General features: G+C 57.9%; 1 protein-coding gene and 1 non-coding gene across 4 annotated transcripts; one reads left to right on the plus strand and one right to left on the minus strand.

Moving 5' to 3' along the window:
• Positions 1 to 351: 351 nt before the first annotated feature.
• On the plus strand, positions 352 to 423 carry TRNAA-CGC. The gene has a single exon. It is a non-coding gene; the product is annotated as a tRNA-Ala (tRNA).
• A 4,863-nt stretch (positions 424 to 5,286) lies between these two features.
• Positions 5,287 to 25,352, minus strand: PDGFB (platelet derived growth factor subunit B). 3 transcript variants are annotated; one of them, XM_016128899.2, is made up of 8 exons: positions 24,267 to 25,352; positions 23,393 to 23,536; positions 16,403 to 16,499; positions 14,082 to 14,171; positions 12,582 to 12,787; positions 11,111 to 11,255; positions 7,695 to 7,845; positions 5,287 to 7,342 (listed from the first exon to the last, which is right to left on the minus strand). In XM_016128899.2, exons 1-7 carry the CDS (start codon positions 24,327 to 24,329, stop codon positions 7,721 to 7,723), a joined length of 870 nt encoding a protein of 289 aa, XP_015984385.2. In that variant the 5' UTR covers positions 24,330 to 25,352; the 3' UTR covers positions 5,287 to 7,342; positions 7,695 to 7,720. The 3 variants fall into 3 exon arrangements, with proteins under 3 accessions (XP_015984385.2, XP_015984386.2, XP_015984384.2); XM_016128900.2 differs by lacking the exon at positions 23,393 to 23,536 and having other exon boundaries at positions 24,267 to 25,349; XM_016128898.2 differs by lacking the exon at positions 24,267 to 25,352 and having other exon boundaries at positions 23,393 to 23,839.
• Between the last annotated feature and the right edge of the window lie 463 nt (positions 25,353 to 25,815).

The following is a 25,815-nucleotide window of genomic DNA, read 5'->3' on the forward strand; positions in this document are numbered from 1 at the left end:
TGCAGGGACAGCTGAGAATGAGGTGGACTGTGGCAGAATATTTGGGGAGGGGGGCAGGGAACCCAGGAGAAAGTTCTTGATGAGTGGGGCCAGAGAGAATGAAACCCAGGCCACGGAAGGACAATGGAGCCAGGACAGCAGGGCCAGGCCTAGGGTGAGGTGAGCGAAGCACTCTCCTCCGACACGAAATTTTAAATAAAGATATTTACCTTTAATTTAAATAAAGGGCCTGCCGGGGCCCAGATGAGGGAGAGGCAAGTGAAAGGCTGGATCTCGTCTTTAATCGAGGTTTGGTATTTGGTTCATTTCAGAATTTTTATATTAATTTTTATTAGAGGAAACATTGGAGTTGGGGGTGTAGCTCAGTGGTAGAGCATGTGCTTCGCATGTACAAGGTCCCTGGTTCAATCCCTGGCACCTCCACTTTTTCTTCTACCAACCCCTTTTCCCACGCTTTTCCTATTCACAGGCAAAGGCAATCCAACGGGTTGCTTTTATGGTCCTCCCATTTCTACTCCACGGAGCTTATCGTCTCCCAGGGCGGGGCATCAGCAAAAGGAGCATAAGAGGGAGGAGGAAAAGAATATATATGTATAATATAAAAAATATATATATATTAAAATATGTATCGTGATCACCGAGTTTCTGATGTCCCCTGAAACTTTGCACCTGAGGTGAGCGCCTCACTCACTCCGCCCTGCCCCTCTGCCCCGCCGCGTCCTGGACTGATTCATATTGTCATCGAAAGACCCACGAGGTGCCTGCAACTGTGCAAGGATCCGAGGGCCCAACAGTAAGTGAAATAGTTGTGATTCTTCGACCTCGAGTTGACAATCAAATAGAGACTGGGGCGGGTCATCTCACCCTGGGTTAGCCTGGAGGAAATGAAAGAAGCGTGTTGCAGGAGACAGACGTCGGGCTGTTGTTTTGTTCCGTCGTTTTGCCCACCTGCTCCCTGAACCCCACGTCATAGGTCTTTAACCCATGGACCAGCCCCCTCTATAGAAACGGAAAACAAAACAAAACGAGTCAAAACAGCCACCCTTACCGCTGGGGCCTTCGAGGCTCGCCAGTCAGAGGCACCAACCCAAGATCTGAAAACGGAACTCCTACAACTCCTACGGCAAAGAGGCAGAGGGCCTCCCTGCTGAGCCCCTAGGTTAGCGGTGCCTAGTGAGTGCTGGTGTCAGGTGTGGGACGTGCTGGGCTGGTCGCCGGGGCTCCAGCATCCTGCCGGTGTTTGTAGTGCTGACCTCACGGCCCTCTGAGAGTATTGATCCTGTTTGCATACCACAAGCCCGGGTCTCCAGCTCAGTCATGATGCATGAGTCACCCAACATTCTTCGAATACCCTTTTGAACATCTATTCTTTGAACATCCTCTTCTGCTTAAGTTAACCAGAGTTGGTTTCTGATGCCCATGACTAAGAATGCTGCCTTATATAGAAATTGGTGCCAAGAGTGGTTGCAGGCAATGGATGTTGGAGGAAGTTCAGAAAGGCTGGGGTGGATTATCTGGACTGCTTGGGCTGGAGACAGTCAAAGTCCGGCATGTAATAAGGGATGGGACCTGGAATCCCATGGCATAGAGAGAGAAAAGAGAATTCAGGTTCTGGAATCACCTGGAATGGCGAAGAGCCCGTTGAAGGCATGGCTTCGAGACCGAGAATCCGGACTCGAGGGAGAATGAAAGGGCCAAGGAACCAGACTGTGGTGCGGGCAGCTTGTTCTCACTGTGCCGGCCAGTTGAAGACGCAGAAGACAACCTCCTAAGTCCTAAATTCTTGGCTCAAGACCCAGATCGAAAACGGAGGACTTCTAAGCTAGAGTGCCTCTTAATTCTTGCAGCCACATGGCTGAGGTAGCCGAAAATGAAACTCAAAATTTGAGCCTGCAGAATGGTGAGCGATGTCGTTACCTGATGCCACAGTTTCACCACCTCTGCTCTGTGGAAGTGAGACTGTCGATTACGAAAGTGTGGGCTCGGCGTTTGTATGGAGCCACATGAGAAGGTTTGAGGTGATGCTGAACCCCCGATCCCCAGCCAGCCTCTTCTCACTGTCTATGAGGCCGGTCCTAGATTAACAGGGCCCCTGGAATGACACCCCCACCAATGCCCCACCAGACGTCCATGTCTTCAGACCACAGTGGCATGGGGCAGGATTGAATAGCCACCCCAAACCAAAATCTGAGCAAAACTTGGCTATTTTATATCACCAAAAATCTGGAGACAATGCGTGAATGGATCAATTGAGCGGAACTTATCAACACGGCCATACCAACTGGCAGTTCTGGGTTCGGGGACTGTAGCCATTTACAGAACTGTGCACCAGGGAGCAGGCGGGGCAGGGGGCGGTGTGAAACCTCGCCGAGCCCTTGTTTCCTCATCTGTAACAGGAGGACAGTAATATCTGCCTGAAAGATTGCCAGGTTAATTGAGTAGAATAATGGGGCAGTGCCTGGAATACAAATGCCTGCGTTGGCTGCAGCTGAACTCTTAATTCCTCTGTGATTTTGCGTTCATTCTTTCATTTGTTTCCATCTTCCCTCCACCGTACTGTGATCAACCATTTGCTGGATGCTGAGAGTTAAAAATAAATAAATAAATAACCCCTACCATTGACCGAGGGTGCAGTAGGTACCAAGAGCAGCGCTTGGTCCTCACCGACGCTACACGACAGCTCTGCCAGGTCGTGCGGCAGGAGGTAGCGATGCCGGGGTGTGCTGTCGCTGAACCCATGACCTCCCCGCTGTGGCACCAAGCTTCGTAGAAGCCGATACAATGAGGTGGGACGTGGTGGAAGTGATTAATAGGAGATGAAGGAGGTGGAGGGATGAGTGGGTGGATGGATGGATGGGTGGACGGATAGAGATGAAGGATGAGTAGTTGGATGGATGGATGGATGGATGGATGGATGGATGGATGGATGGATGGATGGATGGAGAGGTGTAGACATGCAGGGGGATGATAGCTGCATAGACTTAGAAGATGGATTCGACGGGACCCCAACCCTCGAGGATCTTCTAATCAAGAAAGAGGCGGCACTAAGGGCAGAGCTGGCTGAAAAGCTGCGATAGCTGTAATTAGCGACCTCCTCAGACTCTGCAGTTTCCAGCCTCACCTTGGTGTGTGGGAGGGAGATCAGCCAGGCAAGCCGCCACCTGGGGCAGACACACTTGATTTCTCCAATAACAGACCTGTATGTCCATTCATTTAACGGGCATTTATTGAGCACCTACTAGGTACCAGGAACCCTTCTAGGCTCTGGGGATAAAGTTGTGAACAAAATAACTCCATGTGGAGCTTCCATGGGGGAGAAAGGGAAGATGTGCGTGCTGGGTGAGCCCGATGAAAATAAATTCTATGGAGATGAGTAAAGCAGGGTAAGAAAAGGAGGCTCTGGGGCACGGGCTGCTCTTTGAAAGGCTGGAGAGGGCAGGCCCCCTTGGTGGGCTGCCGCTTGCACAGAAATCTGGAGAAAGGGCAGGGCCAGCCAGGCCGAGACCGAGAAGGAGCAGTGACGTTCCTGGGGTCACGCTAACTAGGCTGCTGAATTGAGACTAGAACCCAGATTACGTACAGGGGTTGGGGTTCTGGGGTTCCCTAAAAAATCATGGAAGCACACCAGGTAGGGTGTCGGCAGAGGAGGATGTTGTCGGGCTTCAGCCCGTCAGGAGCTGCGTGATCTCTGTCTCTCTACGCGGGTTTGCCAACACTTCCCCGTTCACCTTCTTTCTCCCCTATTCCTTAAGACAATCTTGTGAGTATTAAGAATTCACAGGTATTTTACTTGATGAGCTGCAAACATTCTTGACTTTGTTATTTTGTGGAGACAGCAAACGCCGAGCCTCCACGTGCGGCTACGGTGCTGCTCTCGAGGAGGGCGGGCAGGGGGTGGGGGAGAGTTCTCCTCAGGGAAGATGGGATCTGAGCAGGCATGAGCAGAGGGGAAGCCTGTGTGTAGCTGTTCATAGCGTGATGCTAAGCGCCCAAAGGTTGTTAAAGATAAGCAGACCAGCTTGTGGCCACACTATGTTATCTTCGTCCCAGAGGGAAGAGGGCTGTTAGGATTAGGTTCAATTACGAAGGACAAAAAACAAGAGAATTGTAGCTCAAACAGAAAGAAATTTCTTCCTTTCTTATGTAAAAAGTCCTGAGCTGGCAGTCAGGGGTCAGGGACCCTGCCCCCTCCATCTTGCTCCGCTAATCTCAGCATTTGACTTTTACCTCATGGCACAAAGTGGCTGCTTGAGTGCCGGACATCATGTCTGTGTTATGGGCAACAAGGTAGAGAAAGGGATGAAGAAGAGAATGCCTTCTCTGCAGCATAGAGGTTTCTAGAAGAATGCTATTTTAGCTTAGTGGTTCTAAGACTCAGAGAGGGCCCGTCGGGCCCATGGGCTCTGCACTGCTGCTGCCTGGGAGGGCCCCCCAGGGAGGGAGGAGATGCAGTCAGCTCTGCCTGTTTCTCCCAGAGAAATCTCTGCAGCCGTCCATAAAAACAGCGCAGCTGTTTGCAGCTGCCAAGATGCCACATGTATACGGAGCCCTCCAGCTGCCCTCTAATTTCCATCTCCTAGTGGAGCTTTTCCCTCCTCCTCCCTTCCAGAACCTTTCCTGGTGACCTGAGAATCCAGGACACTAGAAGCTGGGGGAAAGGAGAGGGTCCTACACGCAGGGGTAGGAGTTTCCAGGAAAACCCCTCTGACCTGCACCACCCGCCACCTCATGGGAGGAGAGGGTAGGGTAGGGGTGGGGGACACCTCAGTCACGGGGCTGGGAATCTTAGGATGCATTTAAACCCCATTGTTATGACAGACACGTGGTAGGGGCTCAAGAAGGTGAGCAAACGAATGCACGAATAAGTCAATTAATCATCAACCCATCAGTCATGGAGAGCCCAGATGTTACGCAGTCTAACCTCGGCCACCACGTTGTCACCCGGCTTCCACTCCCACATTTCCAGTAATGAGGAGCGGGCTACTTCCAGGGGCAAAAATGCTTTTAGTTTTAGATCAACCTTAGGATGAGTCAGATTCTCCAACTCCTAGGTTTCCTCATCAGCCCCAGTCTGTCTGCAGGTGGGAACCGGAACACGCTTAAGATCTTTTTTATGGAATGTTACTCAAGTCTTCACAGGCAAGGGAAAGCACAGAACCCCACAGCTGGACCTTAGAGGCCACAAGTCTCCCGGTCATCTTCTCGTGTTTCAGATGAGGTTCTGGCCAGCGGGGCTATGACTTGCCCAAGGCCAGATGGCTGGCTAAGTTAAGGGCTGAGCCAAGATCAGACCGTACACCCAACTTTTATTGTGTTCCTTCTGAAAAATCCCACAGCCCCTCCAGGACCTCCTCCAGCCTTCCCCACAGCGGGAACCCCCTCCCCACAGCCAGTCCCACGCTGCGATGCTGAGGCTCTCCTTCTCTCACGGAGACCCTCGGGCTGGAGAAAGCCACCTCTGGCCACTGCCAGTGAGAGGCACAGGGCTGAGACCTGGGTTCCAGGTATCAGGAGCTGCTGCAGGACCAAGACCTGCAGAGTGGGCTGTATGGCTCTTACCGACCCCCAGACAGAGGCCTCCCTCAGAGCAGTGCGCCCACGTCTGTGTGCACACATGCGTGAACGCGTGTGTGCCTGAGTGCGCGCCTGAGCCTCCTAGAGTGAGAGGAACACACAGCAAGCTGTCAGCGAACCCTGCCAACGCAGAAAGGGTAATTGCCACGCACGATGCCAACAGACAGACCTCTGGAGGATTCGTTTGGTTTGGTTTCGTGGTTATTTTTTTTTTTTTACAACTTTAAATACGGAATATAAATAAATTTTACATTTAAAAAATAAAAGGAAAGCCCCCAAAAATATAATCACCGACTTTACAAACTGAAGGAAGCAGATTTTGGAGAGGGGGAGGGGAAGTGCAGTGGGAAGGGGGAAGGGAGGCGGGAGCTCAGAGCCCACCCCAGGGGGCCCTGGGGACCTCTCCAGGCTTCCCTGCTCCCAGCCCAGGAGCTGGTTTCCTGGGAGGAGCTACCAGAGGTGGAACTCTAAAGCATCTAAGTTGGGGGGGAGTGTGCATGGGGGCGCAAAGGCTGCCCCCTCCCTTAAGAGACTTTCTCTTGGGTTTTCCACACCTGCTTGAGCCGAGGACTTGGGGAACCGAAGGCCGGATGGACACTGGGTTGCCCCCCGCACTCCCCACCACGAACTCGCTCCTGCCCCGCAGCTCCAAGCCAGGGGCCGTGGCGGGGGCGCAGCTAGTCCACTCAGAGCCTTTGTGTCAGTCAGGAAAAGGACCCCTTTCCTCAAGACACTTTACTTCCAGCTGCCAGAAAACCGTCATAATAAATACACGGATCGGCCACATCTGTGATGGGGACAGTGCTCCCCACAGGCAGTGCCCGTGTGCCGCACTCACCGGGCAGTCTGAGCTGGGCTGGGACACGATGCACAGGCCGCCTGCTGCCCGGCCCCTGGTCTTCTGCTCCAGGGAGCAGCGACTGGGGCCACTGGGAGCCTCGGGAAAGGTGGCCCCCTTGGTGGAGCAGACCGAAGGGCCAGGACGAGGAAGCTGCAGGGCAGAGGGGGAGGGGTGAGACTGGAGGACGCGACGGGGGGTGGGAGGAGGCGGCGGACGCCCAGGTCGCCATCTGCACCCACCTCCGGAGCACACGTCACCTCCAACCCCTCTGAGAGGGCACCTGGCTGCCTGGTGCTCAGGCCGCACGTGCCCGGAGGAGTCCACATCTTCAAAGATGTCATACGTGCAAAATGAAAGGAAGCCACTGTGAGCAGAGGTGACCAGGAGAGGTGACTAGGCCCGGGCGCTGTGTGTGTGTGGGGGGCGGGGGGCGGTTTCTCCAGTCCGTGCTCCCCGACCTGTTCTCAGCCGCAGGAGTACGACGCACCCTGGATTGCCTGTGGGTGCTCGCATCAGAGCAGGCTTTGCGTCCAGGAACCAAGCGGGCCATGCCGAGGTCCTCAGGCCCACGTGCAGGGTTCCTTGGGCCGGCCCGCAGTGCTCAGGTGTGGCCTGGGCCAGGCGCTGGGGGAGGGAGCCCCTTCCCCCATCAGTTTCTCTTGGACTCTTATCCCAGATCCTTGGGGTCAGGGGAGGAAGACAGCAATGGAGTCCAGGTCCTTTGTTTCCTTCTCAAGCTTCCGGGCAAGACGCTGGAGGCCGCGGAGGGAAGACGCGCTGGCAGGGGGCGCGGAAGGGTGCGTGGAGGGGCGGGGGAAGCACCATTGGCCGTCCGAATCAGGCATCGAGACAGACGGACGAGGGGAACAATATTATCACTCCGAGGACCCCATGGGGGCGATACAGCAAATACCATATTAAATAACCCTGCAAGGCAAGCAGAGGGACACGGGGCTCAGAGACAGCCTAGGACGTCCACACCACACTCACGTGCCCCCCTTGCTGGAGGCAGGGAGCTGGGGTCAACCAGCTGCTCCTGATTTCCAGCAGCGCTTGGGGTTGGGGCAGGTAAGGTTTGGATTGCCCATTCTCTGAGGGCATGCTGGGACACAGCTGGGCCGGGGTCTCCAAAGCCCCCCATCCACCTGCTCTGTGGGAAAACTCAGTCGATGAGTGGGCAGAGAGAATCAGAGCTTACAGCCCAACCCTTCCCACAGCCCAAGCCACAGGCCATGGAAATACAGGGTTCTGGGCCTCGGTTTCCCCTCCTGGGCCTCACCTGCCCGCACTCTCCTGCAGATGCCCCTAGGCTCCAAGGGTCTCCTTCAGCGCCTTCTTGTCATGCGTGTGCTTGAACTTCCTGTGCTTCCCCTTGGGGGGCCGGCGGACTCGCACTGTCCTGATGGTCATCCGAGTTTGGGGCGTCTTGGCTGCTCAAGTGAAAGAAAGGACCTGTGAGCAGGCAGACAGCCACCGCGGCAGCAGGGGCGGGGGGTGGGGGGACGTCTATCCCTTTTGACCAAGGCCTGCCGCTGACCTCCCCAGAGCCTCTGGGCTGAGGGAAGGGGCCAGACCTCCTGGGTTCAAATCCTGAGTCCACCGCTCACCAGCTGTACGTGCCCTGGGAACGATTATCGAACCACCCTGTGCCTCGGTTTCCCCATTTGTGAAATGAGGGTGAGAAGACTGCCTGCCGGATAGGACTGGTGGAAGGAATAAAGGACAGCATGCTGGCAAACACAGAGGGGAGTGGATTGCAGCTTCGAGGTCTTGGTCATTACCCCACTGATGTCCCCTTTTGTCCCCCAGGCCCCTTGCATCTGGCCTGGACTTGGGTCTGTTCATCAACAAAAGCGGGTAGAGTTCTAGGCATAAGGCTTTAAAAGTCCTGGTAGCTCCCACCTTTGCAGTTTGGGGAGCCCTGTGCCACCACATAAGAGGTCTGGTCACCCTGCCAGGGAGGGGCCCCCTGGGGTGGGGGAGAGGCCCTGGACAAAAGGGAGAGGGACACAGGCCCAGCTGTCCTGGTGTGGCCTCCAGATGACGGACTACGACTGGAAGAGACAGCAGCAGAACCACCCAGCCGAGCCCCGCCAGCCCACAGACTCCGGAGAGTAGGCAACGGCCGCCGTCTCTGCCACGGAGTTCAGAGTGAGCCGTGATCGGCGAGCGGCAGGGGCTGTTGTAAACTCTCTCTCATTTCCTTGGCTCGATCCCCTGTCGAGGTTTCCTCCCACCGACCTCTCAGCCCCTTGCAGTCCTGTGACGGGGGAGCTGCTGGCTTTGGGCCGGAACCAGACCCCCCACCTCGGAGCTGGGCCTTCCCGTTGGTCGTGCCGGTCGTCTGCCTGGCCCTCTCCACGGAGAGCAGCAGCACAGGGGCCCAGGCCAGCGCTCGGGCGGTGGCTCAGGCCACCCGCGTTCAAGCCTGGGTCTCCCATGGGTTAGTCGTGTGGTTTGGGGCATGTCATATAAACAAACTCTCTTTGCCTCAATTTCCACATCTTCGAAGCTGAGATGCCAGCAGACCTGGCCTCCTAGGGTTAGGAAATAATACATGAAAATAGCTAGAAACCCTTAGCTAGCGCTTACCATGAACCTGACAATGTTCGAAGCTCACAACAGGTACAAGTATCTACGTGTGACAGATAAGGAAACTGAGACAGAGAGACTGGGATTCGTACCCAGGGGTCGGTCCCTGGAGTCCAGACTGCCAGCCCTGCCCCCACCCCCCGCTGTAAATCACGGTGCCTGCGAGCATCGGTCAAGGTTAGCTCACAACTCTTCCTCCTGGGCCCTCGGTAGAAAATGAAAGCTTTCTCTGCCAAGGCCAAGGCATACCACTTCCTGGAGGCTTCCCTGGCCCACCCGACTCTTTGGGGTCAATAGCTGACCTCCTGCTTTGCAGACACAAGTCCCTGTGAGGCAGTTAGCCCATCTGTATGATTTGGGGACTCGAGGACTTTGCACTCTGGAGAGCCATGGCAGGCCTGGAGTTTCTGATCCAGAGACTGGGCCACCAGCAGGATGCTGGGCTGGCAAAGCCCAAGCCAGCTCAAGGCTGTCACACAGCTCACGAGTTGACAGAGGAGCAATCTGAGCCCACAGGTCTGACGCTGACCACCACATCACAGGGGCCACACCACGAAGCTTTAGCCCAGCTTGTGCACAGCCACCAGCAGTACTGTCACCCAGAGCCAAATGCTAAAACCACATGCCAAGACGTTATCTACATGCTCATCAGTTCGACATGCCTCCCAAGAAAGCGGTTTGGAAAATCGCATGAAACAAATGCACGTTAAACAACCCCATTCTCAACATGAAGAAGAATATAATGTTTCCCGAAGAGAAAAATCATTCTCCATGTTAATTCTATAATTAATTTACAGCACATCAGTGTGAAGCTGTCAAACCATCGGCCTTCCCGGGGCATCCAGGCCTCAGCTCAGCTCTGAGAATAAGACACAGAGGCTGAGAGACAGCGCTGCCTTCGGCAGGTTCGTGAGTAAGAAATGAGTAAGAAATGACGGTGAGACCGCTGTCGCCTAACAGGAGAAAGTTACTGACAATCGAAACAGTCGCTTCTGTGATTTTTCAAGGCTCACCTAACTGCATTAACTTAATGGTTCTCCTTTGATCCTTGCTGCAAATAATTCAGGGAGAAAAGGCAGCCGGATACAGTCTCAAGAACGCAGGAGGAGACTTCGCAAGACCTGGGGCCCGCTGAGTGACTTCCGCCTAGACCTCAGTTTCTCTGGGCCTCAGGCAACATCTCTATAAAATGTGGAGGAAGCGATTGGGGCAGATCCTTTTTTTTTTTTTTTTGATCCCTTTCAAGTCTTTTAAGTCAAACTATGCCCCTGAAATTGTGAATCTGTGAAGTCCTAGGATAGGAACGGAACTCTGATTCCACTTACCTATCTGATGCTTGAACCCTGTCTGTCACGCCCCTGCTGCAAGGATACCCAGCCTTTACTTACACACCTCCAGAGACAGGGAACTCACTACATCCCGAGGCAGATAACTCCATCACCGACCCCTGACTAGTTTTTGGAGTTAAAATCTCTCTGCTGGCTTTGCCTCATTGCTCCTAATTCCTTCCTCACGGCAACAGGAATTAGTTTGACTTCTCATCCACGGGACAAGCTGTCAAATTATCTGAAGACGATGCACGTGAGGTCTTCTCTCGTTCAGGCCCTGGTTCCTCCTCATGTCATACACTCCTTCGACAGAGTAGAGGGCTGTGGTAACAAGTCTGGGATGGGGGCTACTGTGGATGGGGTGGTCAGGGTACACTTCTAGGAGAAGGTGACTTCTGAGCTGAGACCCAAATGAACAGAAGAAGTAGGCTTGTAAAGAGCTGAGAGAAGTGAGTTTCAGAGAGTGGCACGTGCAAAGGCCCTGAGGCAGAAACATACTCGGCTACTCAAAAAGGCCGAGCTGGCTGGAGTGGCATAGTGAAGGGGATTGGTTGGCAGCAAGGCCAAAGGGCCAACCGGGGACCGTGGCCTCACACAGGGCCTCGCAGGTGGGCGAGGAATCTGGATTGTCTTCAGTGAGATGGATGGAAACCTTCAGATGAATTTAACCAGGGGTGAGCACGCCTGATCCAATTATCCCCCTGCCAGCAGGTGCCACAGGAAAAGGGGGCTGCTGGGCTGGCCCATCAGAGACAGACCCTGAACCAACAGTTACCTCGCTGCTCCTGGGAACTCCCTGGGCTTCGGGTCACAGGTCTTGCGGCCACCACCGTCTCACACTTGCATGCCAGGTGGTCCTCCAGGGTCACTGTGGCCTTCTTAAAGCTCGGCTTCTTCCGCACAATCTCGATCTTTCTCACCTGGAGGACAGAACCACCCAAGTGCCTCTGTAAGACCACACAGGCAGGGGCAGAGGGAGGCGCCTGCTCGGTCTTCCCACCCCATCGCTCCTTGTGGAGAATCTTTCCTCGAAAGCCTGGAACGAGGAAAGCGGCAGGGCAGACACTGTGGCCCGAACAATAGCGGGACCTTGCCCTCTGCCCTTCTGGTAGCTGTTCCATCAAAACAAGCCCTCCCGACCTGGCCTCCAGCTTGGCTGCAACCCCCCTCGGCACTCCCAGAGAGGGAGAAAGGCATTTCCGGGTGGAGCGTGGGGCCCGTGGTGTCCTCATTCCTGGAGCGCCAGCCAAGGTCAGGGGCTATGGCAGAGGCGGGGAGATGGTTGTCTGGAAGGAAGCGGGGGGAGGCTTTATCCAGGAGGGAGTAAAGAAGGGGGAGGTCAGCTGTCAGGTGTCCATCCATAAGGCTGGAAGTGTCGGGTACAGAAGGTACCAAGACAGTGTGTGGTGCGGTGGAAAATAACACTTGTAATCTTGGGAACGGGGCTCAGGCCTGGGGTGGAAGGGGGGCAAGAAGAAGGGCCATGGCTGACTGCAGGGGAGGGGTGCGTGGCAAAGCCGCCAGAGCACTCAGCAAAAGTGGGGCTCACCAGTGGCCCAGCAGCTCGGCCCAGCCGGAGTCAGCGTGTGGGCGAGCCTAGCCCAGGGCGTGCAGAAACCTTTCACCATGAACTAGAAGCCACCTGACGCTTCCCTGACCTTGCTCTGCCTGGCACGAGATCAGGAACTCCCCAGGACAGCCTCGACTCGAAAATTTCCCTTGAGTCAGAGTGGGTCTTTCCAGAAAAGGGGCAGAATGCGGCATTCCGACTGTGCTGGGGGCTGCCCCAGCTCTTACAAGTGTCTGTGGCCTGGAGTGTCCCTGCACCCTCCTTACTGAAGACAAAGCTTGTCAAAGGGAGGAGAGCAGGTGTCTCAGAGGTAGGGGGACCTTTCTCTTGGAAGAGTAAAGAAAATTGGCAGGCCAGGATGGGGGGCGGGGGGGTGGAGGCCAGGGGGAGCTCTGGCAGAATCGGAGCAGCTGCCTGGAACGTTTTGAGTGTCTAATATATTTGTAGACACGTCTCTTTAAGAGACGTTTTGGAATTTTCCCCCTGCAGAGGACGAGACAGCACCCTTTACTTCATGCCGCGTGCTCAGCACACCTGTCTGGAGAGCTTCCTGAGCCGGCTCTCTGGACACGGCCCTGTGGCCTGCCAGGGATGCCTTCTGACCCATTTGGAAGCCCGGTCAGTGAGTCACGAGCGCCAGCGGGGTGGGCCAGCCCGGGGACCGGGGCCTGCGCACCTGGACGTGGCGCAGCTGCACCTGGGTGGGCCGGCACTGCACGTGGCGGTTGCTGCAGCAGCCGGAGCAGCGCTGCACCTCCACGCAGGGCGGCCACACCAGGAAGTTGGCGTTGGTGCGGTCGACGAGGCGCCGGGAGATCTCGAACACCTCGGTGCGGGTCTTGCACTCGGCGATCATGGCTGGCTCGGCGACCGTCGTGGCGTCTGAACGGAGAGGGGGCTTTTCTCAGGGGCGGGGGGGGGGGGCCTGCCCAGAACCCACGCCCAGCAGGAAGGCGCAGCAGAATGCCTCTCTGACTGCTCTCCCTCCAGAATGGCTGGCCGATGCCCTCCCCCTTCCGCCCTGGGGGAGGTTTCGAGTCCTGGCTGCAATCAGCCGTGGGACTTGGGCAGGAGGTGACACGTTCCAAGCCTCAGTGTTGCCATGTGCAAATGGGGAGGACGAGCTCTACACCCAAGAACCATCATCAAGCTCAAGTGAGATGATTCAGACAGTGCTGGCATGCTGTGACGGCAGGGTCCTTCTGCCAGCCCTCGGCCACTGCACTTGTGACGTCACACCTCTGTGGGTGTGCCCGCGGTGTGGCCCTTACTCAAGCGGCATCTTGTAACCGCATTACTTTGCCACTTTACACTATAATCTATCCTGACGCCATTGCTTCTCTCGAAGCCACCGTTTCCTCATCTACGAAATGGGATAATAACGGCGACCACACAGCACTCGCAGACCTACGGCACGATGCTGGCCTGCGGCGAGTGTACGGTCAACGCTGGGGCCCGTCATTATTCACACGGAGAGAAACCGAGGCTCTGATTGCTGAACTAGCTGCCCAAACTGACAGAGCGAAAAGGGGATCCCAAGCTACCAGCTGTGCTCTGGAGGTCCCCACAGCCACTGTCTACAGTGTTTCGGCGACTGGAGGTGGGCAGACAGGAGGAGGGGCCTGCGGTGAGCACTTGCCTCCCCTGGGAAGGCTTCCGTGGGACCTAGTGATCTACATTCTCCTTTTGGCCTTTGCAAGAGAGCAGGAGGCAGCCGGTCCCAGGCTCACTTCCACGCCTGCTGTCCCAGGCCAAAGCCCTTAGCCACAGCAGAGACGTGCAGCCAGCATGGCACTGGGTCCAACCGGGAAGAGCCGTGGGGACCCCGGCTCTGTCACATGCTAGCTGTGTGACCACGGCCACTTCTTTAACCCTCTCTGGGCTCCAGTTTCCAACTCTATAAAATAGAGTTAATAAGAGCTATCTCTAAGAGTCGAAGTAATAAACGAATGAAGTTAAAAACACTATATTTAGGGAAAAGTGTGTTTTGGGGGTGGGGCAAGATGACTCAACTCAATATAGGGTTATTTAAGGGTGTTATTCTCTCTTAGCTCAACCCACCCCTGAGTGTGGAACAAACGAGGCCCTCCCTCGCAGCCTCGGGCAGCTGTACACCCCAGTTCCCCTCCCGGGGCCCCCACCTTTGAGGCACCCCCATTCTCACCCTCAGTCTTACCTAGGCTCCTTCTCCCTCGGGATAAGCTCTCTGACTTGCCTCCGGAATGGGACTGGGTCAAATTCAGGTCCAATTCAGCCCCATCTTCATCTGCAAGAGAAGGCACAGGGAGACACACTCTGATTACTGCTGGGGTGGGGCAGGTAGGGGGACAGCCTCTGGCCCCTTACCAGGAAGAACCCCCACTCCAGAGAAGACTCCCCATGCGGTCCAACTCCCTGTAAACCCGAAGTCCTAGCTCTGAAGAGGGGGCTCTCCAGGCAACCCCCAGGGTGGCCACGAGGCTCAGGAGGGGGTTGGTGGGTTCCTGGCTGTGTTCTTGGGGGGCCTTCGGTCCCACTCTTGGCTCTGCCGTCACATTTTTTAGACAGAACTCATGTCAATGGAGTTAAAAATAACCCTCTCTCGCTACTGTAAGCGAACCCTTCTCGGCCTCCGGGGCAGGGCAAGGACCCAGAGCTCTGAGGCCACTTTCCAATGCCCCTCCACCCAGCGTTCCCATAGGAAGTGCTGAATGGAGAAATTCCCAGAATCCCCAGGGGGGACCCGCGTGCCCTGGACACAGCCCCTCTGGAGCCCCTGACAATGGCCCAGTTGGGCGGGAGAGAGGGCAGGAGGGAGAGGAGTGGGAGTGGGGACTGAAGGCTGAGAGAGGTGGGGAGTCAGGGCTGCTGGGATGGGGGAGCCCTTGCCGGAGGTGGGGGCGGGGGCGCTTCGAGGTCTTGGTCTCTCTCCGTCTCCCAGCCTCTCATCGTGCTTCCGTCTCTCTCCCTCTAACCCTGTGCCCCATGGCCGCCCTAAGCTGTCCACTCATTCCTAAGGTCACGACTACAGCTCCCTTGCCCAGCCCGGGAGGCCTCATCTCAGCACCATCAGCACTCCTGGGAGACGTCCTTTTCTCTAGAGAGGTGGCTGGAAGCCGGCTGCCGGAGCCTAGGGATGGACGGGAGGACTTTGAGCTTGACGTTGAATGGTGGGCAGACTCTTCCAGCTCTCTGATGGCTGAGAGCCAGCAAACAAAGAGAGGGCTGTCTGGGACCACCTCTTGTCCCCAGGCCACTGGCCCTGCCAACAGCAAAGCTTCAGCTCAACCCCGTGGGCTCTCAAGGGGTCCCGTCTGGAGCAGACTTTCCTATAACTGGGGCATTTCCGTCTAGCCCACTGTCCCACGTCAGCACTGTCTGTCTGTCCCTCTCGCTCCCTTCCTTTCTCTCTGCCATCCCTGGAATGTCCCTGGTGGGGAGGAGATGGGGAAAAGATGTGTTTTGTGGAAAGGTTAAGTTGATTAGGAAAAAAATAGCCACATGGATGCCCCGAAACAGGCCCACTATTGAAAACCTGTCTCCGATCCCAACCCCCACCCGGGGTGTGGAGGGGCTCCCCAAGGGCTGTCCAAGGGGGAGGGGCGGTGAAGGACCTTGGAAAGAAACAGCAGAAAGGCTAAATTTGGAAGTTGCCCCATTGTGTTGGCCAGGGCTGGCCAGTCTGGCATGGGGTGGGGGTGTGGGAGACGTCGGGCGGGGGGCCTGGTGAACAATAGGTGGGCCCAGCTGGGGCCCCCTCCCGCCTGCCTCACCAGCCCCAGGCACAGGAGAGTTTGAAAGGGCCCGGGAATGCTTTTGAGACGGAGCCAGGGGCTCGACGGGGAGAGGAAACAAAGGCAGGAAATGCTGTCCCCCGTAGATAGCAGTTCTGGGCAAGGATTACAAAGTGACAAAGAGACAAAACCCCAGAGGGAAGGGGCGCTGGGGGTGCAGGGGGGGGTGCTGACCAGGGCTCCAGGGAATAGGCGAGAGGTTAGAATAGAATGGAATTTGCTCTGAAGACAGCATTTTATAAATACCTTCCCGACCCAGCCCGCCAGCCAGGCCACGTGTGTGCCACCAAGCACGTGCCCATTCGCTGAGTCTGCTCTCGGGCACGGGCAGGGCTGCCCGCTGGTCCAGGCCAGGTGTCCCCAAGAGACCTTGCAGAGCAGGCCCTCGGCCAGAGGGGCAGGGAGGCGGCTCCTCTAGCCCCAGCCCCCTGGCTGAGTCCTCACCTGGATCCTCATTGGGCTGATGCGCTGGGTACCTCCTCCCAGCGCCCCGCCCTCTGCACCAAGCCAGAGCCACATGTGGGTGCTTCTCCTGCCACGCCCCACACAGCCTAGGTACCAACCCGTCTGCCTACTCAGCCCTGCCTCAGACAGGTGTGGCCGAGTCCTCCCTGGGCTGCGACAAGCCTCTAATTCTCTGGCTGTCAAGGAAGGGAGGCTGGCCCTGGCCTGCGGCTCCTGGGGACTGAGGAGGCCCAGAGCACCAGACAAAGATTCAATTTACCTACGGAGTCTCCGTGCAGCAGGCGCTGGAGGTCATCGAAGGAGCGGATAGAGTGGTCACTCAGCATCTCGTAGAGCTCCTCGGGGATGGGGTCTCCCTGCCAGGCAGACACCGCGGGACTGAGTGAACTCGGAGGAAGAGATTCCCAGCCCTGGCCCTCTTCCCCGCAACACAGACGCTCCCTCCCGCCGATGGAAAGTTCCTGCAGGGCCTCCCCCGGCCATAGACAGAGGAACGGGCCAGGCCGGGGGTGGGCAAGAGGCAGACTCCAGGAGCACAAAGGCCTGAGGGCCAGAACCTGCTGCCGACCCAGCTCAGATGCTGCAGTGGGAGCCCCAGCTTGCTCTGAGTTAGGTTTGACTGTGTTCGTCCATTTCCCCCAACATTCGACGGGTTCTGGGAGGCTCCACGACCTGACAGGCTCCACATCTGACAGCTAATGACAGCCAGCACTTGTCATGGGAGATCTAGTTATCAGAGATGAGAGAACAGAGGCTCCGAGAGGTGATTCCCTTTGTCGGAGTCCCATAGCCAATGATCAGCAGAATCTGCACGAAAACCCATCTTTTGGATGGCAGAGCCTGCACTCCCAACCTCATGGGTACAAGAGGTGCTTAAGAAATCCTCCTCGCAGAGTCGGATGGTCTCAGGAGGCCGCAAGTACTAACGATGTTTATTTAGTCTGTCACTCAAAGAGGGGAGAAGGGAATCCTCAGATGCAGCGGGAAGGCTGGAAGCGTACCCATGCCCCGTGCCCTACCCAAACCCTATTTTTAGAGCTCCTCTGGCTTGTTACCAGAAACACTTGAAACTTAATAAGCACTTTAACAGGCCCCACTCGGAGCCGGGCTTCCTCCAGGGAAACCACAGGTCCCACAATGACATGAGCGCAGCCCGATAGGAAGGATGCGGCCACGTCCCTCATGGTCCAGGGAGACCTGAGGGGCTGATGCCCGAGGTCTGGGGAAAGAGGTGAGGGCAGACGAGAAGCTGAGAAGCACGATCTGGACACCCAGCACCTCCGGACGAAGAAAATGCGTGAGATGCTGCCGCACACCTGAACTCACGCGCAGGTGAACGCGCGCACCTGTACACGTGTGCACGCGCGTGCACGCGCACACACACACACAGGATGTCATGGTCTCGTGGAAGGAGCCTGGGGAGCATGTCGAACGGCCTGGCTTACTACTGTTTAACCTTAGGTTGAATAACTGTGTACCTCAGTTTCCCTGGGTTAAGAAGGGAGGAGCCTCTGCGCTAGTCGGCTCAGTGAGCACTCCGAGAACTGGAGTTCCAGGAGGCTTAGTGCAGGTGCCTCCCAGGGAGGGAGGCCATCCGAAGGTCATCTCACCTCTAGCCCAGCCCCATTGGACTCCCCCTAAAAGCTCTGCTAGGAGCCTGGTGATGGATCAAAACTTCATTTCCTTGGCACCTATAGTGGCATCTGGGAACACCTCTTCCAGGGGTTCCAGCTCTGGCCACCCGAGTCGACCTCGGAGCCAGGGAACCCAGGATGAAGCACGGGCATAACTGCTTTTAAAGTGAATGCCTCGAAACCCCTGAGCTCAGTTTCTTCACTTGAACATGGAGCTTATCATCCCGGCTGGGTGTCTAGGGCTATCGAGAGATTCGAGGGAGGGAAGGTTGGGGGCCTAGCAATAAGCTTGGCTGGGAGTCAGGGTCCTTCCTTCAGGGTCCACAGCTGCGCAGCCAGGGAGCCAGGGGCTGCGTGTGTGAGAGGCGCAGGGGAGTTGGCGTAACCGCCCCTTGCTGTCCTCCCCCATCTCCACCGTGCGCTGCTCCCTCCAACCCGAGGTGAGACCACACCTTGAGTGGGCTCCAAATGTGGACATGGGACCCAACCCAAGAACAGAACAGCTAAGATCAAGACAAGCCACTTCCCTAGAGAGTTCTGTCACCCCCAGAACTAGTGATCCAGAGAGTTAAAGTCCACCCTCTACTGCTGATAACCACCTGTGACCTCAGGCTGGTCACTGCCCCTCTCTGGTCCTGGCTCTCACCTGTAAATCGAGGGGGGTTTAAGGCATTTTATTCTAATTCAGCCCAGGGGCTGGCAGAAGAGGCAGCAGAAGAAAGCCAAGGTGGGGGTCTCCCAGGCTGTTTACAGAGTAATGATGCAATTAACCGCCCCAGGAGAGGGGACCAAAGGCCCAGTACCAAATGGCATGCTGCATTCATGCCAAGACTTCCTTGCTCACTGGAGAGGTGGCTGCAGCTGCCAGCCCTGGTGGAGTAGACAGACCCCAATCGGGCCCCGCAGATACCCTGGATTCAGCCTACAATGCAAAAGAGATGACTTATGGAAACAAATCCAGGCCTCCTCACCCAAGGCTCCCTCGGGGAGCGCCCAGAATAGAGACTGGGGAGAAGCACACAGTAGGTGCTCAATAAATACTGGTAAAATGCATGAAGGACTGTCCCCTTCTCCCTGGGGTTCTCTCCTGCATGCTTTTCCCACCTCCTCCACCAGGAGGACCACCTGAGATAGTCCTCCCCCAACCCCCACACGAACAGCCTCCTACAGAGTCCACTGTGTTTCTAAGCAGAGAGTCCATTCCTACACACGCTTCTAGTAATTGGGTCACTGGGTGCCCAGGACTCACTAGGAGCCCCTGGATTTGATAATACCACAGCTAACTCATTAAGTGCTGACTACGAGCCAGGCACTGAGCTAAATGCTGTACTAACTACCAATCCCCAGAGGCCAGCACTATTTTTATCCCTCTCTTCCAGATGAGGAAGCTGAGGCTTAGAAAAATTAAGTAGACGGCTATAGGTCAACACCGCTAGTACAAGCAGAGCTGGGCCTGTCCCTCTCTCAGCCCACCAAGGAGCTTCTGGGGACTGTTTTCAGTTCCTGTCTGCTCTTCCCCCAGTGCAGGTCACAGAGCAGAGGTTCTCAACCAGGGCAGTGGCCCCCAGGGGGGCCATGTCTGGAGGCACTTTTTGGTCATCACGACTAGAAGCTTGCTCCTGGCATCTCGTAGGTGGGGGCCAGGGAGGCTGCTACATAGACTCATAAGCACAGGGCAGCCGTCCACAATAAAGACTTGTCTGGCCCAAAATGTCAACAGTGCAGAGGCTGAGAAACTGTAGGGTCAAAAGAGCAAAGGCTTCAGCTGCCAAGGAAACCTGGATTGTTGGAATAGGTCTTTAACAACCTCAAACCTCAGGTTCTTTATCTTTTAAATGGGGCTAATAATACCTCACCAGGGTTACTGGGAGGTGTAATTGCACCTAGCAGAGCAGCCAGCAAATAATGGGTATTTAATGAGCTGTAGCTGCGGTCATCAGGCACACCCGAGGGAAAGCAGGGCAGGACATTTTTGAGGATGACAATGGATGGGTGGATGGAGAGCTGCCTGCCCATGGCAGAGTGTGTGGCTCTGCATTATCCCCTGTGCTGGGTCACAGGAAATGGCACCCTAGCCTCACGCTGGCACTGCCTGGGGCAGTGTGGGCTGATGGGTCCCTTCCGGGCTGGGGGTGGGTGAAGGGTGAGGAAATTCAGCCTCTGGCCAGCTCCAGGATGCAGTGCCCTGAGCGGAGACTTGCCTGGGCACCTGCTTGGGGCCAAAGGCTCCTCTTGGTGTGGGAGAGTGAGCGCAGGGTGAGGGTTTTCCTGGGTACAGGGTCCAGAAGTCTCCTCAGGTGGGCAGCTCCCCTCAGAGCTGGAAAAAGAGGCCTGGCACCCTGAAGAAGCTGCCCCAGATCTCAGGCCTGGGGTTCCTGGCAGGGTGAGGGCGTGGAGAGAAGGCAGCTGGGGCACAGCCAGCCGAGGGAGCCAAGGCAAACAGCCTCCTCCCCACCCGCCCCACCCCCAACGCCAGCTGCACAAAGTAGGAAGGGCACCAGCTAGTGTGAGGCCAGGTGAATTACCTGCTCCCAAGCAGGCTGGAAGATCAAATGGGCCCGGACCCCACCCTCTACCTGGGCCCCAGCTCACACGCAGACACGCACACTCCCCAGCCCGCCTGCCGGCCTTCTGTTCAGCTGAGAGACACAACAGGGTCTGCCCATGCGACCAGGGGCGTTGTCTGTGGCTGGCAGAGGCAGAAGCCGACTGGCCTCCAGCGCCTGCCTGCCTGAGAGTCTCGGGCCTAATTTAGATTCGGTGCCAAAGCCAAGCCCTTTGAAGGCGCCTCCTCCGGGCAGGCCACGGAAGCCATTTAGAAGCAGCACTTCCCACCTACCATGGCCCGTCCCTATTGTTCCTGGGACCGTCCCACTCCCCTACCCCTCCTTAACCTGCGCCCAGCCTCTCCCTGGGACCCCCACCTCTCCCTCGAGCAGAAAAACTGTCAGAGCAAAAAGAGAGTGGGCCAGCGCAGCAATCCAGTCCTGGCAGCCACTGCCCCCACCCTGCCTGTCCCAACTCCCAGCACCAGGCAGGGCCCGGGACTCTGCATTTTCGAGAGACCCGGTAACTCTGCTGCTCTTGGGGAACTTTGAGCTAATCCAACCTTCTCATATTTTTAGGACGCAGAAACTGAGGCCCAGTTCGAGATACACAGAACCTTTGCTATCTAATTTTCCTTGTTTCTTCCCCTGTCCTGTCCAAGTCCCAAGACATGGAAAAGAAAGAAGGGTTTGTCTCTCAAGACGGGGGTGGAGCTCAGAGGAGGAAGCCTGCCGGAGGGCAGTACGGCCATGCTGGGCTGCCCTGGGCTGCGAACTAAATGAGGCTGTGTTTATAAAGCACTCAGCAAGCGCTGGACACATCTCTGGTCCCTCCGCTGCCCCCGGTATTAGCTGTCCTTTCCACAAATATTTACAGACCATCCGCCTCAGTCCAGGCACCTGTTCTAAGCATGAGAGATGTGGTGACTAAGACAAAAACTCTTAGTGGAGTTAACACTCCAGTGAGGAAAAACAGATGATAAACAACTACATAAACCCAAAAATGAAAATAGCTGTCCTAGAAGGGGCCTTTCAGTGGGGGGCAAGGGGGGACTTTGAGAGGGACATTTGAGGCTTATGGCAAACACCTCTTTAGCACTCGTGCTGAATCAATCACTCTCTCTCTATCTCACACACACACACACATTGTTCCTAGGTCTTGCACCAGAACTCCAAATTCTAACCTTATAGACAGTTCTAGAGCTTGGAGACTCCAGGAAGTTGATTTCCCACCACCTAAGGCATTAGCAAACCAGAAGGCAGCCGCGTGGCAAAGGGCTGTGGGGCCTTTTCACTCTTTCCCACCATAAGGGTGCTGAGACCGGAGGCATCATATGACAGTGCGAGTCACCCTCCCCAGAAGCAAGCTCAGCTGATGGAGATGGGACCTCACAGGCCTACGCCAATCCGCCAATCCCCCGCCAGGCCCTGCCTCACACCTCCCAACCCTCTTTCCCAGCTGCTGAGGCCTCAGCCTGAGGCTCAGTCCACACATGCCTGGGACATGGCCAGCCCCAAGACCGCCTCTGCCAGCAAGCCCTCCTGGAGTCCCCTTGCCTAAACTGGCCCCCACGCCCATAGGTTTGGGTTTCTTCCTCCAGAGCTGCCTGAGGCTTACTCAGGCTTAGCAGGAAAGTGCTTTGTAAACTGCAAAGCACCACACAACTGTGGGTTCCTGAGGGTCATGTATTTGTTCAAGGATGCTGTGATTAAAGTGAGAAGGGCACCAACTTCTAGGCCATACCTCCCCCCGAAATATGTACCCATGGAGCTGTGGGAAAGAAGGAGGAGGTGCTGGATGAAGCTGGGAATGGTAAGGGCAGGCCTGGGAAAGCCTTATCCAGCTGTCACCCAGCCTCTCTCCAGGGCATGCTGGGATCAGCAAAGAGGACAGAACAGTGGGGGGTGGGAACCCCCTCAGCTGCTCAGAGTCCTCCAGTCTTGAAGATTCGAAAAAGGGCCCTGGACATGACAGTGCCCGCCAAGCACATCGGCACCATATTCAGCCACATGGGAGTGGCTGAAAAAATTAATCACGGGAGGGTAATTAATGCTTGAAGGGCGTGGAGCTGACCTGACCAAAAAAAAAAAAAAAAAAATGTGGGTGTTGTGGAGCCAGGACCTAATGGGAGGGTCCCTGTTTCCTCTCCCTTATGGCACCCAGGAAGGAAATGGAGTCGCTACAGAGGTGAGGCGGTTCCAGGGCCCATGGGGCCCACCTGTGGCGCAGCGGGGGACAGCGGGTTCTGGGCTGTGCGTGCGTGCGTGGGTGTGTGCGCACGTGTGCTCAGGCCGCGTGTGTGGGGACCGTGCGTGTGTGTGCGGTGCGCGCGCGTGTGCCCCGCGTGTGTTCGGGCGTGGCGGCGGCGGGCGCGCGACCCGGCCGCGGTAGTGCGTGCCCGTCGCTCTGCGCGCCCGTCAGCCGGAGCGCAGCATCGCCTCCGGCCAAGAGTGTGCATGCGTGGGGTGAGTGAGCGAGTCGGGGGGCCAAGCGGGGTGGGCTGCGGAGCGCCGCGGCGGGGGCGCCGCCGTTCCCAGGACGCCCTGGCACCGGGCCCAGCCCCCCCCCACCCCCGGCCCCGCGGCGAAGCGGCAGCTGGGGCCGGCCGGCGCCCCCTCCCCAACAGCTGGCCGCGGCCCGGGGGGCTACGGGAGGAGAGGAGGGGGCGTCGGGAGGAGCCTGCAGGCGGCCAGGCCAAGCTCCGCGTCCTCCCTCCCGGGTGCGGGCCGCGGGGGGCGGCCGCGGAAGGGCGGGGCCCCAGGGCGGGCGGCCGGCGGCCCTCGAGGAGCCCCGAGAACAAAAGGAGACGGCGACGGCTCCTGCGTGGTCAAAACAACCTGCGCTGGCGGCGGCCCAAGGCCGGGCCGCGGCCTGGAAGCCCGTCACCGTAACCCCTTCGCCGCCGCCGCCGCCTCCTTCCTGCGCCTCGCAGGAGACCGAGAGGGGCCAGCGCGCCCGGGAGCGGGCGAGGGGCAGGCTCCGGGACGCGACCCAGGCGTGCCGCGGTCCCCGCCGCCCTCCGATCCCCTCCACCTCGCGCCTCCTACCTGCCCCGCCCCCTTTCCCACCTGGATTCCGGGTAGACTTGCCAACTCACTGCTACGTGAGGCTAGGAGGGGCGGGGGACTGATCCGACCCGAGAGCTCCTGCAGACGTTTTTGTAGCCCACCTCCCTTGCAAGCCAGGCTTTTCCAGGCGGCGCGCTCCGCACCCTGCAAGCGAGGGAGAGAGGTGATTCCTCTCGCAGGGCGCGGGCGCAGGTATGGCGGGGCCGCAGGCACACACCGCCTTAGGGCTGGATTCCTTAAGAGCCCCCCACTCCTCCCTAATCCCGAGTGCCCGAAGCCTGTCTCTCCGCACCCGCGCCGCGCCCAATACGCCAGCCGCTCCGGGACCGCGCTCTGGGGCTGGGCATGCCCTGTGCGGGCCCGAGGGAGCCCATCCCGACCGGGAGCGGGAGCCAGGGCGGGACGCAGACCTCTGCTGAAGGCCGGCGTGGCCGCAACCATTTGCGCGAGCTCGCACCTTGCGTGCAAGCCGGGTCCCGGACCGAACCTGAGCTGGAGCCGAAGTGGGCTTGGGAGGACGCGCGGTCTTCGGCACCCTCGGCACCACCCCACCCCCTCTCCCTTCAGCTGGGAAGAGGCTTATTCTCGGGTTCCCGAGGGGTGGGGGACAGGTCCACACACACCCTCTCGCGAAGCTTAAAGGCGCGGAGATCTTGGATCGCCCCTGGGAAAGAAAACCACCGCGCCCGCTCCCTTTAGAGCCTGGCACCCCCTGAACCTCGCGTTTCAGCCCTCGGAGGTCACCTAGCGCCCGGCGCCAAGCCCACGGGCTGCAAGGGTCCAAAGTTCACTGCAGGGAGGGGAGGGGGCGGCCAAAGGTTGGGGGCGGAGGTAATGAATGAAGCGAACCAGCCCCACCACGGTCGCAACTCACCTCGGCGCTGACCAGACGCAGGTAGCAGCAGAGAGACAGGAAGAGCGCCCAGCAGCGATTCATGCCGACTCCGGGCCCGGCCCCGCGGGGCCCCGGACGCGTGGACGGAGCGCGCCGCCCCCGCGGCCAGGGTGGAGGGCGGGGGCTGGGGAAGGAGATGGGCTCGGCTGGGGTCTGCGGCGATCAGGCGCTCAGGCCGCTGCAGCCGCCGCCGCGGCTCACCCGCATGGCCCCTGGGCGCCGCCGCCTTCGACCCCGGCTCCGTCGTTGGGGGGCTGGGGAGGGCCTGGGCGCGGGACCAGGGTCCGAGGCCGCTACCTGGGCGGATCCCGAGCCGGAGCGAGCATCCACTGCCGGGGGGCTGCGTCGCGAACCCGCCGAGGCGTCTAGCCGTGTGGGGGCGCCCAGGGGACTCCAACCTCCAAGAGGAAAAAGAACACGGCAGTCGATGGTTCGTCTTCGCTCGCCGGCTACAGGCGTTCTCCGCTGCCCGCCGGCTTAGCTTTTCTGCAACGTTTTCTGGAAAGGTCCCCGAAGTCACAAAGCGCAGAGCTGGGCGCCTCAAAGCCAAAGTCTCCCCTCGAAAACTTTTCCCAAAGTTGGCTTTGCAGCGGCGGCCCGAGTACCCGGGCAGGGAGAGGTGCAAACTCCCGCCCGGGCCGGGTGGGGGGGCCGGAGCGTGTGCGCCCTGGCGCGGGGCCCGGGCGGCGGGCACGGCTGCTCCGCGCGCGCGGCGTGCCCGCTGTGCCCTGGGCCGTGCGCGGCAGACAGGTGGACGCGGCGCGAGTCGGTAGGTCTGTCTGCCCGCCCGCTTGCCACTCTGGGCGGTCTCTGCGGGCTTTGAGCTGCGTCTGCTCCGGCTTTCTCTTTGCAACGAGGCTGGAGGGTGGGCTTTTTTTTTTCTTTCTTTTTTGCGTGTGTGTGTGTGTGTGCGTGCGCGCGTGTGTGCAAAATATCTCTATCTCGGGAATGAAAGATGGGCGCTGGCGGCCAGAGGAGAGCCCTCACAGAGGCAGCGGGGGAGGTTGCGGGCGCTCGGGGAGGCAGGCGGGCTGCTCCCGGCGGCTGGAGGAGAAGTTGCCACCCTTTCAGCTGTTCCGGCCTTTATAAAGGAGAAGGGAGAGTGCGAGAGGTGGGTGGAGCTTTTCCTCTTCTGGCCGAGACCAGGAGGGAAAGGGGGGGGGGCGGGGGCAGGAGCTCGGGAAGGCCTGAGGCAAGGATGGGGCCCTTACCGGTCTCTGAGAGCCCAGCAGCACCTCTCTCCCTGGAGTCTGGTCCGTGGAAAAGGAGAGCTAGGGGCACCCAACCTCTGAGCCCCTCAACACAGTGACCGGGTGGCCTGGTGCCATGTATTTGGGGAGATGTCTCTAGGGCCATGGCCATCCAAGCTGGCATCCAGAACCAGACATTTGCACCCTTGGCACAGACATGGTGGAGAAGGACTCAGGCTCTGCCATATCATGCCCTGATGCTGAGTTGCTGGGTCACCTTGGGCAAGTCACTTCCTTTCTGCACTCCTCCGGCTAGCCTCAAAGTGGGGTATGGTTAC

This window comes from Rousettus aegyptiacus, unplaced genomic scaffold, assembly GCF_014176215.1.
Source record: "Rousettus aegyptiacus isolate mRouAeg1 unplaced genomic scaffold, mRouAeg1.p scaffold_m13_p_2, whole genome shotgun sequence".
Classification (NCBI taxonomy): Eukaryota; Metazoa; Chordata; class Mammalia; order Chiroptera; family Pteropodidae; genus Rousettus; species Rousettus aegyptiacus.